Source organism: Diabrotica undecimpunctata, chromosome 3 (genome assembly GCF_040954645.1).
Source record: "Diabrotica undecimpunctata isolate CICGRU chromosome 3, icDiaUnde3, whole genome shotgun sequence".
Lineage (NCBI taxonomy): Eukaryota > Metazoa > Arthropoda > Insecta > Coleoptera > Chrysomelidae > Diabrotica > Diabrotica undecimpunctata.
Genome location: NC_092805.1, coordinates 125,251,496 through 125,267,004, shown reverse-complemented (window position 1 = coordinate 125,267,004; position 15,509 = coordinate 125,251,496). Strand labels below are relative to the sequence as shown.

General features: G+C 31.4%; 1 protein-coding gene across 2 annotated transcripts in view; it reads right to left on the bottom strand.

The window, feature by feature from the left end:
• LOC140437367 (glutamate receptor ionotropic, kainate 2-like) overlaps nt 1-15,112 on the bottom strand; it is a 64,992-nt gene extending 49,880 nt beyond the window's left edge. For both annotated transcript variants that reach the window (XM_072526857.1, XM_072526856.1), the window contains exons 1-4: nt 14,970-15,112; nt 11,272-11,539; nt 6,510-6,743; nt 4,473-4,671 (exon numbers count right to left, since the gene is read on the bottom strand). In XM_072526857.1, the coding sequence (XP_072382958.1) occupies nt 4,473-4,671; nt 6,510-6,743; nt 11,272-11,539; nt 14,970-15,033 (765 nt within the window). In that variant the 5' untranslated portion in view covers nt 15,034-15,112. The remainder of the gene's footprint in view (nt 1-4,472; nt 4,672-6,509; nt 6,744-11,271; nt 11,540-14,969) is intronic.
• Nucleotides 15,113-15,509: the final 397 nt, after the last annotated feature.

Here is a 15,509-nt window from a genome sequence, read left to right as displayed (position 1 = left end):
TTTGTTTTCTTACTTGAGGATAAAAATTGACTCTTAAAAAGATTCTAATACGATAGTATTAACGTGGCAACATGCTCTAAAAAATTTTAATATTGATATACGCATAGAAACAGTACATTAATCAGCTAATGGTTGCGGTGGACAAAACAAAAATACGAATATGAGGGCAATGTTGGCTTACTGGCTTCTAGAAGAATCTTCAAAACACATTAGACAAATTGAATTGATTTTTACGATTGTCGGTCATTCCTTTATTCTGCCTGATAGCATCTTCGACCTTATGAAAATTAAAAATGCCTGTTATCGTGGAAATTAGTGGCTACGACAATTTAATCAGAAACCATTCCAATGTACGGAAAATTGGTACCGATGGGGATATTATTGATTGGAGAACACAAACAAAACGAGTTGTTAAGCTGTCTAGTTCTTGGCACTTTAAATTTAATAAGGCAAGGCGGGTTATTTAAAAAAAAAAGGACAAAAACGTTCTAGTCCAAGGTGAACCCACTTGCTGTAATGACGCTGAAAAAGCTTAAAGTGTTTGTAAGAAAATTGTTTTCCTTCCTGCAATGATACCTGCGAAATTAGCACTGGGAAAAAAATAAAGAGGGGTAAAGAAACTATTATTAGTCTACTTTCCAAGCAATATAAAAAAAATTGAAGAAGCCTTCCTGAACTGAAGTTTTACAAAGAACACTTTAGAAAGAAATGTGAGAAAGAAATATTTTAACTCACCAGGAGAAACCGTTGATGATTTGGAAAATTGCCAAAATGCCGAAAATGACTGCTTTTCGTTTGAATGAGTCTTTTGATTTTTGTTTTGTTTAAACATTTTTTATATGTTTAAAAAAGTTTTATTTTTATAAATAAATCCATTATGTTAATTATTGAACTAAATTCGTTTGATTTTATTTTTAATATTTATTTTTAAAGGCGCTTATTTCCAATAAACATTTTTTTTTTCTAAAAATCTGTAAATATGTCAGGCTAGAAACTAGCAATGGAAAACTAATTTCTATTGCTAAAAACTCTAAGCAACATTAATAAAATTCTTTATAGACAAAGCGAAAACCTGGGGTTCGTTCGATAAATTTTTTCGGACCAGATGATTTTTTTAGGTTTTCTGGACCATTTCGAATAAAAAAAGGTCTGTTGTAAGTTTTCTGTAAAGTTAATCGTTTTTAAGTTATATATAACTTAAAACCTTTTCACTGCGGCTAGTTATAAAAGTAGTATAGTTTCTGGTACGGCTTTTCATGCCCGTGCTGATCAACACGGTTGCCGCAGTCAGTCGATGAAGTACTATGGCGTATAAATACGGTTCGCGCAGTGTATCAATACAGTCTATTCAGGACTGTATTTACAATTTAGTAGAAGTACAAGTACAAGTAACTATAAATTTGTTGCTTTTAGATTTTTAAAAAATAAAAAAAATTAAATATACTGAAAAATTATCATTTTATTTATTATTAGTAATTATAGCAACAAGGTAAAAAACTACAAACAAATGGTACACAAAACATTCAAATGCAAAATATAAATAAAAGTTTTGACTACATTAAAAGGAAAATTTAAAATTTGTTATACAATAATTGTATTTTTCAAAACATGGCGTAATGCATAGAGGCACTTACAGACTATGCCTTTTTTTAGGTCTGTATCAAAGATTTTAATGTCAGTATTAGACCCAGTATAAATGATAAAGTCCAAATTTTAGCCTATCTCAGTCACATAAAACGTGGAATTTAATTCCAAATCTGTGCCTTTCAGTGGGTATATACTGTTAAAATGCTAGTCTTCCCTTATAAAGCATCAAACTTTCGTCGATACAAATGTTTCTGAATAGATACAGAAATCTACGAAAAACGGTCTTTAAATGGTCTATAATGATCTGCAGCTTAAAAATGGAGTCTTCTTTGTCAACGGTATTGTTATCTGAAAAACGTAACAACGACAATGTAACGAACGACAAAGCTAGAAAACAATACTCTTCATCCATATCAGTGTCTTTCCAATTTGTTGCGACACGAGAATTTTATTCAATATCCCTATGTTCCACAACGAATTTGTAAAATTATTAATTTCAACAACCATTGCTTTCATAAAAGTCAAAGAAAAAAATGTTTTGAAACTACTTAAAACACTTGGACTACTTTTAAACTTTTCATTCAAACACTATGATGTATTGTCGTTAAAATTATGAACTGTTGGTTGTAGATCTCTCTTTTCCCATTTATATAACGGAATCTTTTCACATTTACGACGTTTAGCTTGGTGAAGAGAAGTAGATTCCAAAGTTCAAGCACTATTTTTACTAACCTGTGTTGATGATGGTAGATTCTCTTCATTATCATTTTCTTCTCCTGATTCATCACTTTCTGCATCAGATTTTTCAAGAATACACTCATTCTCACTGTCACTTTCCATTAAAATTTCATATAGTTCACTTTCGCTAAGATATTTGCGTATACGAGCCGTTTCACTCAGCAATTGTTTTTATTAGTCAATAATGTATAAGAAATCTAAATTTAAGAATCACCCACTTAGTTTTGTAAAAAAAATACACTATTATTAGTACAGAATGGTGTACAACACTATGAACATAATAGAAATAGACACTGCACGCAAACCGGAGGAGAGATGCAGAATTCATTTATGGCTTAAAAGAAATAATCTTAACATTATCAAGTCTGTAGTTTACGTCTTCTTTGAATATTCATAAAATATTATTATCCTAAAAGGTTTTTCAAATGGTCAATGGTTTCAAAGTCTTTCATTTCGGTCCAACTTAAATATTATTAAAATATTTATATCGTAAATTTCAGGTAGTAAATAAAAATCTTTTAACAATACCCTACAATATGACAAGCTGTCTCGAACCGTCTTTACTATTAGCTAATTAATGCAATAGGTAATAAAATTATTTCAATTTGAATATTTCTTACCTGTTAACCATTCTGTGAAATTTGATAACAATTCTATTGTATTTACTAAAACTCATAATTCGACAGTTTTTTTCCTATTTTTCAAATAGGTTTATCTGCAGCTGTAATTCACACAATTAAATTCTTAAAGAAAATAAATTAAAATACGCTGCTAAAAACTATCGTACATAAATACGGCGAAAGGGAATCCTAAGATTTTGCAAGTAAATCCCTATAGTGCGTGCCTGTGTAAAAAGGTGCGGATTTGTACGGCTCCCGCAGTGAAGCATAAAATTTTTAAATGTATTGTAAATTTTGATATAACATGCTTAACTCTTTTCTATAGGCAACATACAATACGTAAGCAGTACCTGATTCATACGGTTTCCGCAGCGAATGCCGAAAAAGGGTACGCGTATTTAGCCGGTTCCCGTTGTACGGACACGAAATTATTTTACGTGTATATCCGGTTCCCGCAGTGAAAAGGTTAATGCTTAAAAAAATACAAAATGATGATTTTCCAGGCTCAAAAACACAAAAAAAAATATTATTTTTGAACTCATTTGAAGTGCCTAAATTTAAGTGCAAACCTTTTCCTATCATCTCCCACTTTGTTCTGGGCATACTTTATTTCAAAACATTGTTTTTTAATTATTGTTAATGAAGCGCGTATGGTACTCATTTGTACAATGAGGATTCAAATCAACAAAAATTTATGCCATAGATCTTGCTTCTCTCTTTTATACACGCCCAGTCCAAAAGCCCGTCTTAACCGTAATAAGCGCTTCATTAACCAATAAAAAGCAATGTTTTAAAATTAAATAAGCCCAAAATACTTATCGGGAATCGGGTCCTTGGTTAATTCAAAAATAATATTTTTTACTTGTATTTTTGAGCCTTGAAAATCGTAATTTTAAGCTTTTTTCAGTTGTCAATAATTGACAATTATTGTTTATAACGTGAAATCAATCAAGTTTACAAAAAATTACTTTTAAATTTAATTTTAAAATTAAATGAGCCCAAAAAACTCTTTGGGAAATGATAGGACAAGGTTTGAACTTGAATTTAGTTCCTTGCTGAATTTAAGAATAAAATTTTTTACTTGTGTTTTTAAGCCTTGAAAATCATAATTCTAAGCATTTTTTAGTTTTCAACTGTTACGTCAATTCATACTAAGAACGATTGACAAATTGGCTTGGCTTGGCTATGGCTTTTCATCAAAGCGGTCACAAAGCTTTGTCTAAAATCGTAACCTTTTGCAAATTCCGAATAGCTCAAGAGACAGAAAATGATTTAAATAAATCGTGTTCGTTTATGGCCATCAAGTTAGATGGTACTTTTGTAGCTATTTCCCACTACCACTGGGAAATAAGCAGAGACATTTGCTAGCCGTTCTGTGTTTGAATTTGTATATATCCGGATCTCTGATAATGCAGGGTTATTAGATTTGGTAGATAGTATTAAATCCGTGGTTGGTGTAAATAAAGCTATTGACAAAAATTGTTTTTTATTATATCTCTGAAATATTATAATTTGGTAGTTACTCACCCCTGTAATATTTGCGTTGCTATACTGAAATGGTGTTAAATTTACGGTGTGAGCATCGAGATTTGTCAGAAATAAGTTGAAATTTTCGTTCATCAGTCCGGCTTGTTGTAACTGAGATAGAACCTCATAGAGATTATCAATATGACAATCTATAATAAAATACTTTTGTCCTGTTAGCTTCAGAGCCTTCATTGTTTCTCTGAAATCAGCTTAGATTTAATTTACGTTTTTAAGAATATAATATATATAAAGGAGTACGACCGTCAAACAATATTCAATAAGTAAGTTCCAAAAAAATAAATCTTTTGGTCACGAGGAGAAATAATAAAAAGGAAATCACAGTTCCATTCCTATATTTGAAGACGTGTCGCTTATTTCATTTACAAGCTTCATCAGTTTAATCTGAAAGAATACAAAGGTGGTAGGTAAGAATATAAAACAACATGGAAAAATAACAATGGTGAGTGAAGAAAATTAAGGTGTAAAACAAACACACCATTTCCTTAAGGTGTAAAAATCTTATACTTGACTTTAGGGCGCATCTCAAATTCAAAAATTAGAGCCGGAAAACAAAGTCAAATTACCGGTATTTTCGTTGAAGTAATTGTGTGTCATTTCATAGTTGTGAAAGAAATATATATATATATATATATATATATATATATATATATATATATATATATATATATATATATATATATATATATATATATATATACCCGGTATTTAGGCGGCACACGCCCTTCCGGTAGGGATCTATGGAGGAGTATCACCGAGCCGCAAGCCCTTATCTCTTGCCGTACTGCTCCACCATAGGCCGATCAGCTACTAGCATATTCTAGACTAAGCCGCAGATTCATTTAGAATTTTAAACTGCTGCGTTAGCCTTTTTGTTTTCTCTACACCGAGCTGGGGATTTGAACTGACATCTCTCGAATTGAAGCGAAGGAGAAGCCAGCCGCCCAGCCCGCTTGGCTATCCGATCGACATTGACAGTGAAAGAAAATAAAATTATTAAATTGGAATGTCTACAAAACCAATTTGTAGTGAAGAAAGGTTGAAATCTGAAATTTATTATGGCGATTAAGTCAAGGAATGAGGAATGAGAATATGGAATGTGAAATAGATAAAGCTTTATGTAAATTAGGAATGAGTCAGTATAAATGTAAAAGGTTGGATATAAAAGGAAGTACTAATGGGGAATAAAAAGAAGGTTGTTAGGTAACTAAGATGTGATGAAAGTGAAGTATAAGATGTTTTTTAAACGTTAACTTTGTTAGAATAAGAGCTCTGTGCCAGTGTGTTTTGTAAAATCTTTTGTTTTTATCTCTACACTTTACTGTTAATAAGTTTTTTTACGTACCTACAATGTGACGGGTTTTTCTAGTGCTTCGCGGTAGTTTTTATCCATTTTTTTTTTCACCTTTAAAGTAATCTTTTTCTTATGGTTATACATGAATTCGACTACATATGAACATTTAAGCTAATATTTCAACTTTAATATTTTGACCACGGATACTAAGAGAATGGTGTGTTTGTTTTACACCTTAATTTTCTTCACTCACCATTCGTAAGTTATTTTTCCATGTTGTTTTATATTCTTACCTACCACCTTTGTATTCTTTTAGATTGAACCGATGAATCTTGTAAATAAAATAAGCGAAACGTCTTCAAATATAGGAAAGGAACTGTGATTTCCTTTTATTATTTCTCCTGTGACCGATATCCTCGTGACCAAAAGATTTATTTTTTTGGAACTTACTTATTGAATTATATATATATATATATATATATATATATATATATATAAATATATTATGTGTGTGTGTGTGGGTGTGTGTATACGATTAATCTGGACTTCATTCAGATAAAAAAATAAATGATTTTGACATCGTTGGTTACTATCTTATAGTGAAAATTTAAAGATTAGAATGGACATAGAACTATGGACAGACAAGAATTTCTCGTGAGGAAAAACGAAATATGAACAGAGAAATTGTATAATAAATAGGTACCAAAAAAAAAAATTATACATACCTGTAATTACCAGAATTATACTTATCCAACTGCAAAATTTGTATAACAATACCATCGTCTTGTGCTTGCTCAACCAGAGAAGATATCCTCAATAAACTTTCGTCATCTTCGTACAAAACCGTAAATGTTTTCCAATCGTTTGATGATATTATCTCATAATAAGCTTTTGAGAGGTGAAGAGGATGAGGATACATATTGACCATAATTTGTCCTCTTTTAGACCAGTAATTCCATCTAAAGTTTATATAAATTTATTTTTAGCACTATCTCTTTAGTAGATACTAACACGTTGCGGCAACACTGTCACTCGTATTTTTATATATAATATAAAGTCCATAGAATATTAAATAATATATTATATAGTATAAAGTAAATTTATTTCGATCTAGGAAGTGTGGATTTACCATTTAAATAGTAGATGTGAACACGACTTTTTCATATTTTTGATATCTGTCCAGTGGTATTCTATCAAGCTTCCGACAATTGCCAAGATATTGTTTATTAGTGTAATATACTGTAAAATATCGTTTAACTATTGTATATAATTTTAGTTGAATGGGAAGTAACCAGAATTTCAGATAAAGTCGAGTCGATTTCCAGTTCAGAAATCGTCCTCAAAATACAAATTAAAGAAATTATTATATTTTGTTACTTATTAATGCAAAAAAATGCTTGTAATAATTTTATACAGGATAAGCAACCAAAGTTTAGAGAAAACCAAGCCATAAAAGCAGATATTTAAATTACCATTCAATCTATTAAGGTTATGAAATGACAACAAAACAACACAAGCAATTCCGAAACACTCACAAGAAGAGATTTAAATATGACAACAATACCATACATAAAGAGCTTATCAGAAAAATTGAAAATGATAGGAAATAACTACATAAAAATATTTAAAACTAATAATACACTGAGATATATCCTGTCCAAAACCAAACTCAACAACACACAAGGAAGATAAAAGAACTGCATCTATAAAATACTCTTTGAGTAAAACAATTTTTATGTGACAGAATAGGTACAGAGTACAATGAAAATATGTATCAATAATACTTATGAAAGAAACCGACATGCAAAAAGAAAAAATCAAAGAATTAGCTCTTATCTTATTTAATGAACAAATATGTTTAGCAAAGTTTTCAGCAGAATGTAGCTGGCTTTGGTTGCTAATACTAAAAGAATAATTCAACAACAAGAATATACTAACCAACAATAAAGGAATAATAGAAAGTCAGGAACATATTATCTACAATTATACATAATATATGCAACACACAATACACAAACACATAATACAAATACAAAAAATAATAATAAAACACACAAAATAGTCAGAATTTGATATCTCGAGTCTTGGGGCTTGTTTTAAACTAGAGAGCTCAGCGGGTCTACTTGCATCATAGCAAAGGCATATTGATCTGGAGACCAGCGTATTAATGACTGAATTAATTAGTGAAGGGGACAATGGGAGTTGGAATGCAAGTAACGATTGGTGTGGGGAGTTTTCGATAAAGAGAGTGATGAAAACCTTGGGATTAGTTCTTCTTTATGATAACGTCAAGAAACGGTAGGGAGTAGTCAGTTTCTAGCTCTCGTGAACTGGATACTAGGATGTATACCATTCAGATGGGTTTGAAAAGACACCAAAGCATCCCTGCCTTGGAACAAAATGATGAATGAATCGTCAACATATCGTAGCCAATATGTGGGTTTGAGCAATAATGTGGATAGTTCTCGGATCTCAAAGTCTTCCATAAGGATATTGTCAATTACTTAAGATAGCAGGGAGCCCATTGGAGCACCATTTATTTGTCTTGAAGAATTAATTTTGGAAGATGAAATAAGTGTTGGACATACAATGTTTAATGAGAGATAAGTGGTCTTGCTAAATACTGTATTTAGTTTTCAGAATGTTTAGAGTTTCGTCTATACGAATGTTTGTAAAGACTGAAACGATATCGAAATTTACTAGAATATCTAACGGTGAGATATGGTATTGTTTAAGAAGTTCGATGAAATGAAAAGAATTTTTGACGAAGGATGAAGCATTTTCGACGAGAGCTTGTAGAGGTTTGGTCAAGTACTTAACCAATGGCTGTGTAGGGCAGTTGTATGCATAGACAATGAAACGTAGAGGAGTACCGCGTTTGTAAATTTTGGGGAGGCCATATATTCAAGGTGTTCTGGAAGACTTTTTACGAAAAATTAAAAAGTTTGTTTTATGTAAACTAAGTGAGAGGTTTTATTGATAATGGCTTTTGTTATTTTTTCCAGATAGGTTATTGGATTATTAGGAATTGGTCTGTAGTCTGGAGTATTAATGAGATTTAAGAGTTTAATAATATAAGAAGAAGTATTTAGGATGACGGTGGCATTGCCTTTATTGGCGGGAAGAATGACTAGACTTGGATTTGACTAAAGTTCTTTCAGGGTTTTTTTCTCGGATTGACTAATGTTCGGAGTAGGTGGCTTTGAGTTTCTAAGAAACCTTTGCGATGTCTTGACTGGTTATTTCAGCATATTCGGAAGATAAACTAGAGATGACTTCTTCAGTTTGACCAATGATTGTCTCAATTATAATGTGACTTGCGGTAACAGAATAATTAAAACCATTTGCTAAAGTTTGAGTGGCAATGGTCGACATAGGAGTATCTGAAAAGTTATGAACCACTGCAGTGGGTTTCGTTTTTGGAATTTGTTTGGCAAATAGATTCGCTAATTAGCGCTTAAGTTTCAGTCTTAGACTTCGTCTGGGAGCTCGGAAGACTAATGAGTTTAATATTAATTTCTGTAATAGTATGAATCGTAGATCTAGGTTTATATATATATATATATATATATATATATATATATATATATATATATATATATATATATATATATATATATATGGTCGAACCCTGATTATCCGTCAGGGTTCCGGACCTAGGGTATGACGGATAATCGAAAAGACGGTTCGGTTAACAGAACAAAAAAAAAAGTTCATAGTATAACTCTCAAATTTTATTTGTATATTTTATTTGACAATAATTTGACAGCATTGTCGACTGCGTGTTTTAAATTGTTTGCTTTCTAGTATTCTGGCAAAGAATATTCCTCTTCCTTAACTAGGTTTTAAATAATTTTTTTTCTGTATCTTGATCCATTGATCCATTGGCTGTATCAATGATGTTGTATTCGCAGGCAGAAAAGAGCACGTGATATTTTCATCGTCACTTCGCAGCATACCGGCTTCAGGATGGGCAGGTGCATTGTTTAAAATGAGAATCGCCTTTGGTGGCAAATGTTTTGCTTGCAAGTATTGTCGTACGTCCGGTATAAAAACTTAAAAAAACAAGATGTTAGAAAAATAGATAAACAAATTTTGGTTTGCAGTACATACCTTTTTGAAGTATTTAGCGAATATTTCCTGGGACATCCATGCATTATGTTGTGCGTAGTAGTTAACGGAAAGCACGTTGTCGCGTGTCTCATCGATCATATCTTGAAGCTTTCTTTTATATTCGTTAACGACTTCAATATTTGCGGCGCTCTATTTTTCACCTTCGATTTTCAGTTCCCGTATACCGTGGCGATTTTTGAAAGTTTTTCCAACTAACCGCTGCTTCCTTTGAATGAAGGATCGCCATTCAATTTCATGTTGAAAAACAACGCTTTTCCGGCAACAATTGGTCCAGACAAAGGAACACCTTCGCTTTTTTTTTGAACGAACCACAAATACAGAGTGTCGTGTCGTGCCGTGTCGAGTGATTCATTTGTGGCTTTTTTTCATTGTCTAACTATATTTCATCCGGCCATCCAACGATTCCATTTGCGAAGCATACTCTTCAATTTTATCAGCATTTTTCTTTAAATCATTGATTGTCGTTCTCGGAACATCATACTTTTTGCTCAATGCGACTAAGTTCGAATTTGAATCAAACTGAATTATGTTGACACACAGATATTGACTGTAATAATTATTGTGCTCTGCGTTTTTATTTCCGGCTTGCGATTCTAAAAATGAAACTCTAAAAGAACGGTATCGCTTATCATTACATATTTAAATTGAAGTTTAATACAGAGCCCTGAATACGAACAATAATTACTTACATGAAAAAATGCGGTGGTGACATAACTTCACGTACACATTTCAACGAATTTCGTTTGGCTTATCCGCACTGCTCAAAGAAAATGAATTGATGACTAAATTTTTATTTATGTTGGTAATATACCTTATGTATGGACCCTGACGGTTAACAGAGATGACGGTTAATAGAGAGACGGATAATCGAGGTTCCACTGTATATATATATATATATATATATATATATATATATATATATATATATATATTTCAGTTATGCAAAAAATAAAGTTATTGACATTTATAAATTACTGCAAAATTAAAGGTTTTTTGCAACGTTTTTGGTGAATTCTTTATGTAGGTATTTTAATTTAAAAACTCGCAAATTGAAGAACGTTTTAAGATCTACAATTTTTATTTGAACTATTTTTCTCGTAACTATAAAATACGTTTTATAGGCAAAAAAATGACATTTTACTTTTTAAGATTGTTTAAAATAAAAATACAGCAAAATCAGCGGTACGTTTTCATGGATTTTTCATCAGCAATCATTTCGATACTTTTTAGAATTTTCAATATATGTATAAGAATATCTGTGTAATATTTTTACGTGAAATCAATGATTTTTTCCCAGATAGACTGGTGTAGATTATCTTTGTTAGGCTTTGTTTATATAAAAGGTATTATTACCTTGTTACAATATGTGGAATCTCTTTGTAGTCGCAAATCGATTGTACTAATTCGATATTTTCAAATGTTTTGGGACCAAAAATAGCTATTACGCCTTCTTCTAGAATTGTACAGGCATTTTTCATAACTAGATAGGTATTATATCGACTTAAGTTATTCTGAACCACAGAAGTAAAAGTGAATTCGGCATCGTTATTATTTTTATTAATGTCATCAATAGCAAAGTTAAAGGCGTTTTCCAAATCGTCATCATTTTCAAATAGGGCACCTGAAAAAATTTGGCATTATTTACATTGTAGAAAACAAAAGCAAAAATCTAATAGAATAGATACACTTTTTTCAATTTATACAACCCTTTGGGAAATCACAAATATATTCGCGGTAGAAATAAGAGACCTAAATTAAGAAATGTTTATGAGAAATATATAAATTTATTAAAAAAAGATGCAGTGTTTTAGAAAACCTTGACATGTAAGTCCAAATAGTAATAAAAAAAAATTTAAAAACTTCTCATCATTGTTATTATAATTCTTCTTCCAAAAATAAAAGTAGTCTTCCAAGGGAAAATTTTATCTCTAAAAATAATATCTTGAATTGCGTCATCTTTAAAAAAAATGGTCAATTGGTCATTAATCTGATGATTGCAATTTAAATCAAAGATGCTCTTATTGAAGTACCAAACATTATTATTTACTGCATAACAATAATTCTGGGCATACTTTAAAGAAACATTATGAAGTAGAAAGTAATTCTCAAAATAATTTTAGGTCAAGTAATGTGCGATATGACAGCCAAACATCATGTCCTTCAGAACGATCTTTTGATAATTATAGTTTCAATCAAAACGGTTCTTCAAAAAATTCGATGGTAAAAGGCCCGTCCACAACTTCTCTTTCATTTTATTCTGCGTTAGAAGTAAAAAAAACTACTAAGTACTTTCTTCTCGCTAGTGCAAAAGTAACAGTTTTTAGTAAAAATGATACATCTATATTTGAAAGACTATTGCTAGACACGGTTAGTTAAAACAGTTTCGTGACCCAGGACTTTGCTGATACGCTAGAATATATATTTTTTATCTCAGCATATTCGTTAGGTATATCCTTCATTGTTGTTTTAATATGTCGCATGTTAGGATTCGGCTAGTTGTTTCTTTTGCACTCAGTCAGAGGCGTTCTTTAGGTCAATAAAGCAAATATATCTACTATCATCCATACTGTCATGTGATACCTTATACAATACTGTGGTGAACACGACATTATACTGCTTTGCTTACCATGTCATACGACACAATTTTTATAAACGCTATATAGATGTACTAGCTGTATTGATAAACATACCAATCAATATTATACAAACAATCGAAAATATCTACTTCCATAATCAAATACAGACAAAGATAAATGGAACAATAACACAGTGTATACCAGTACAAAGCGGAATCAGACAGGGTGACTCGTTAAGCCCACTTCTCTTTAATATAATAATGGATGAAATAATACAATCAGTACATAAAGGTCATGGTTACAGAATGGGGAACAAAGAAATTCAAATATTATGTTATGCAGACGACGTCGCATTAATCGCCGAGATAGAAGACGAGCTACAAAGATTAACATATTTTTAATACAACAGCCAAGAAATGCAATATGATAATATCAGCAGAAAAAACCAAATGTATGACAACACCCACTACGATGTAAAATCAAAATTGATGGGACAATAACAAAGCAAGAAGCAAGGTTTAGATATCTGGGAATAGAACTAGTTACGGAGATGTTGGTGTAGAAGTCCGACAACAAAGCTTAAAATCAAGAAAAGCGATCTCTTAATGACATAATCTGGAAGAACAAACACCAAAAGACAAGACACAAAAACAAGAATCTATAAAGCAGCATTTAGATCTATATTAACATGCACGGCGGAGTCAAGAACTGAAACATCTAAAACGAGACGACTACTAGAAACAACAGAAATGAAAATACTTCGACAAATATCAGGGAATAGTCTATTGGATAGGGAGGGAAGCAAAAACATAACAAGAGCATGTCATTGCAGGCTCATAGAACACAAAAATGGATAGGCGAATGGACAAAATGGACCAAATGGACGAGAAAGTATTGGCAGACCATAAAAAAAAATGGTGCGATAATTTAAATAATTTAGGAGTCTAATATTAAAGAAGAAACAGGCTTAAAGCCTACATACAGGAAGGAAGAAGAAGAAGAAGTTAAAATGAACTCAGAGTGCAATGTATACATTAAATATAATCCAGGACGAAAGCTCACTAAACTACAATTTGGAAAGTTACTTACTGAAGGATTTACCAATTCTGCAACTGTAAATATTGGAACTTCTGCATTCAAGGCTACGGGAATTGTATCATTAGATTCTTCTGCTATCTCAGATGACGTTTTTTGACTTAAAATAGTATGAGACTCTTGATGCAGGTTAAAACAAACAAATTCCAGATGATTATTCTCAAAGTTTTAACAAAGCTTGATCTGATGATGATCAACAACCTTGCAACATTTGGCAGACTGAAGATGATCCTGTAAAATACTCATGTGAAAAGCACCCATAGAAAAATGCTAGATATACCTAATTGCACCCGTTCCAGTTGTTTTCGCTGGCGTCAATTCGGTTCAAAGAAGAAGCAAGCAGCGAGCGAAAATTTTAATTGCAGAGACAACAATTGGCAAAAAAAAGAACAAAGCGTCAAAGAAAAAAAAAGAAAAAAATGAAGACCAATAAATTAACACCATTAAGCCAAAGGTAACCAAAAATAAAACTAACAAAGCTGTCAAAAGCCACTCATCCTTAGACAAAGATCTATAGGCATCGATATTGGATGATATGGCCGACAATGACGAGATTTGCACCAGTTGTGGCGAAATATATTCCCAAATCATGAAATCTGACGACGGGATTAATTGCTTAGATTGCTCCAAATGGTTTCAGGATTCCAGCTCCAAGTTTGTAAACTTTTGCCAAGACTGTGGTGTTGGTATGTGCAAACCAAAGGAACACTTTTTTTGCTAGGTCACCTCAAAACTGTGAGGGAGATGGTTTTTGTTAACTATTTTTTTTGTGAATTATGTGAATTTTGTGAAGTTTTATTTTTTAATGCATTTTATTACTTAAAATTAACAGTGATTCTTATTTAACATTTAGAATGTTGGAGTGAAATTTAAAAACCTGGGCCATCTATCCTCGAATTATCATATTGAGTTTTTGAGTTTTGTATTTCATTTCTTGACAAAAATTACACATAATTTAAAAACACCTTTTATAAGTCATAATAGACACTACATTATAAAGTTCGTTGAGATAAGTTTGTTAAAAAGCTTTTAAAAACAGAAATATACAGGGCGTTTCATTGAAAAGGTTAATGGACTATGCTAGACTTGCGTAAATCACCCTGTACGTTTAATTCTATATTTACAAAGCGCCCATTTAAATTTAAAAGTTAACGAGTCTCAGCACTTTTTATAATTTTCTAAAATAAGGACAAAATCAATTTTATTCAATAAATGGTTTGCACACTGTATATTTCTGTAAACAGTATTTTTGCTATTAATTTTATTAAGTTATAATGCATAATACAAGAACCTACAATGTAGTAGTAGTAAATAGGGATAAAAGTTAACATATATACGTAAGAAAACACTCTCTGTTATAAATTAAGATTTTCTTCTTACCTATAGGAACGTCTTCACTTAAAACATAACGTAACGCACAAAGTAAAAACAAATAAAAAAACATTACAACTTTAATATTAAAACATACAAAACACAGTAGCAATCTGACACAAATTAACTCCTAGTTAGACAGCCAACCGGCTTGTATTTTTCTTTGAGCCCTTACCTAACAAAATTTGGCACAAGCGACGGGTATTAGCTAAAATTATTTTAATTTTTTCGTCTGCATCCGATTTATAAATATCTACTCATTACTGAATGTGTTTCAAGATCAATTGTAGGAAAGAACTGCAAAGAATTGGCGACAGGTGCTTGATGAATATTTAATATACTAATAGATCAAAATCTGGACGCCAAGCCTAGTTTTATAAAAAATAAACAGCCACGAGCATACCAGGTTTCCATACAAAGTAACGGGAAAAATATACTTCAAATTGTACTCTTATAGACCAAGATCGATAATTTTTGAAACCAAAAAAATAATATAGTAGAATGAAATGGAAAAGAAAAAGAATATGCTAAAAATAGAAGGAAAAATAA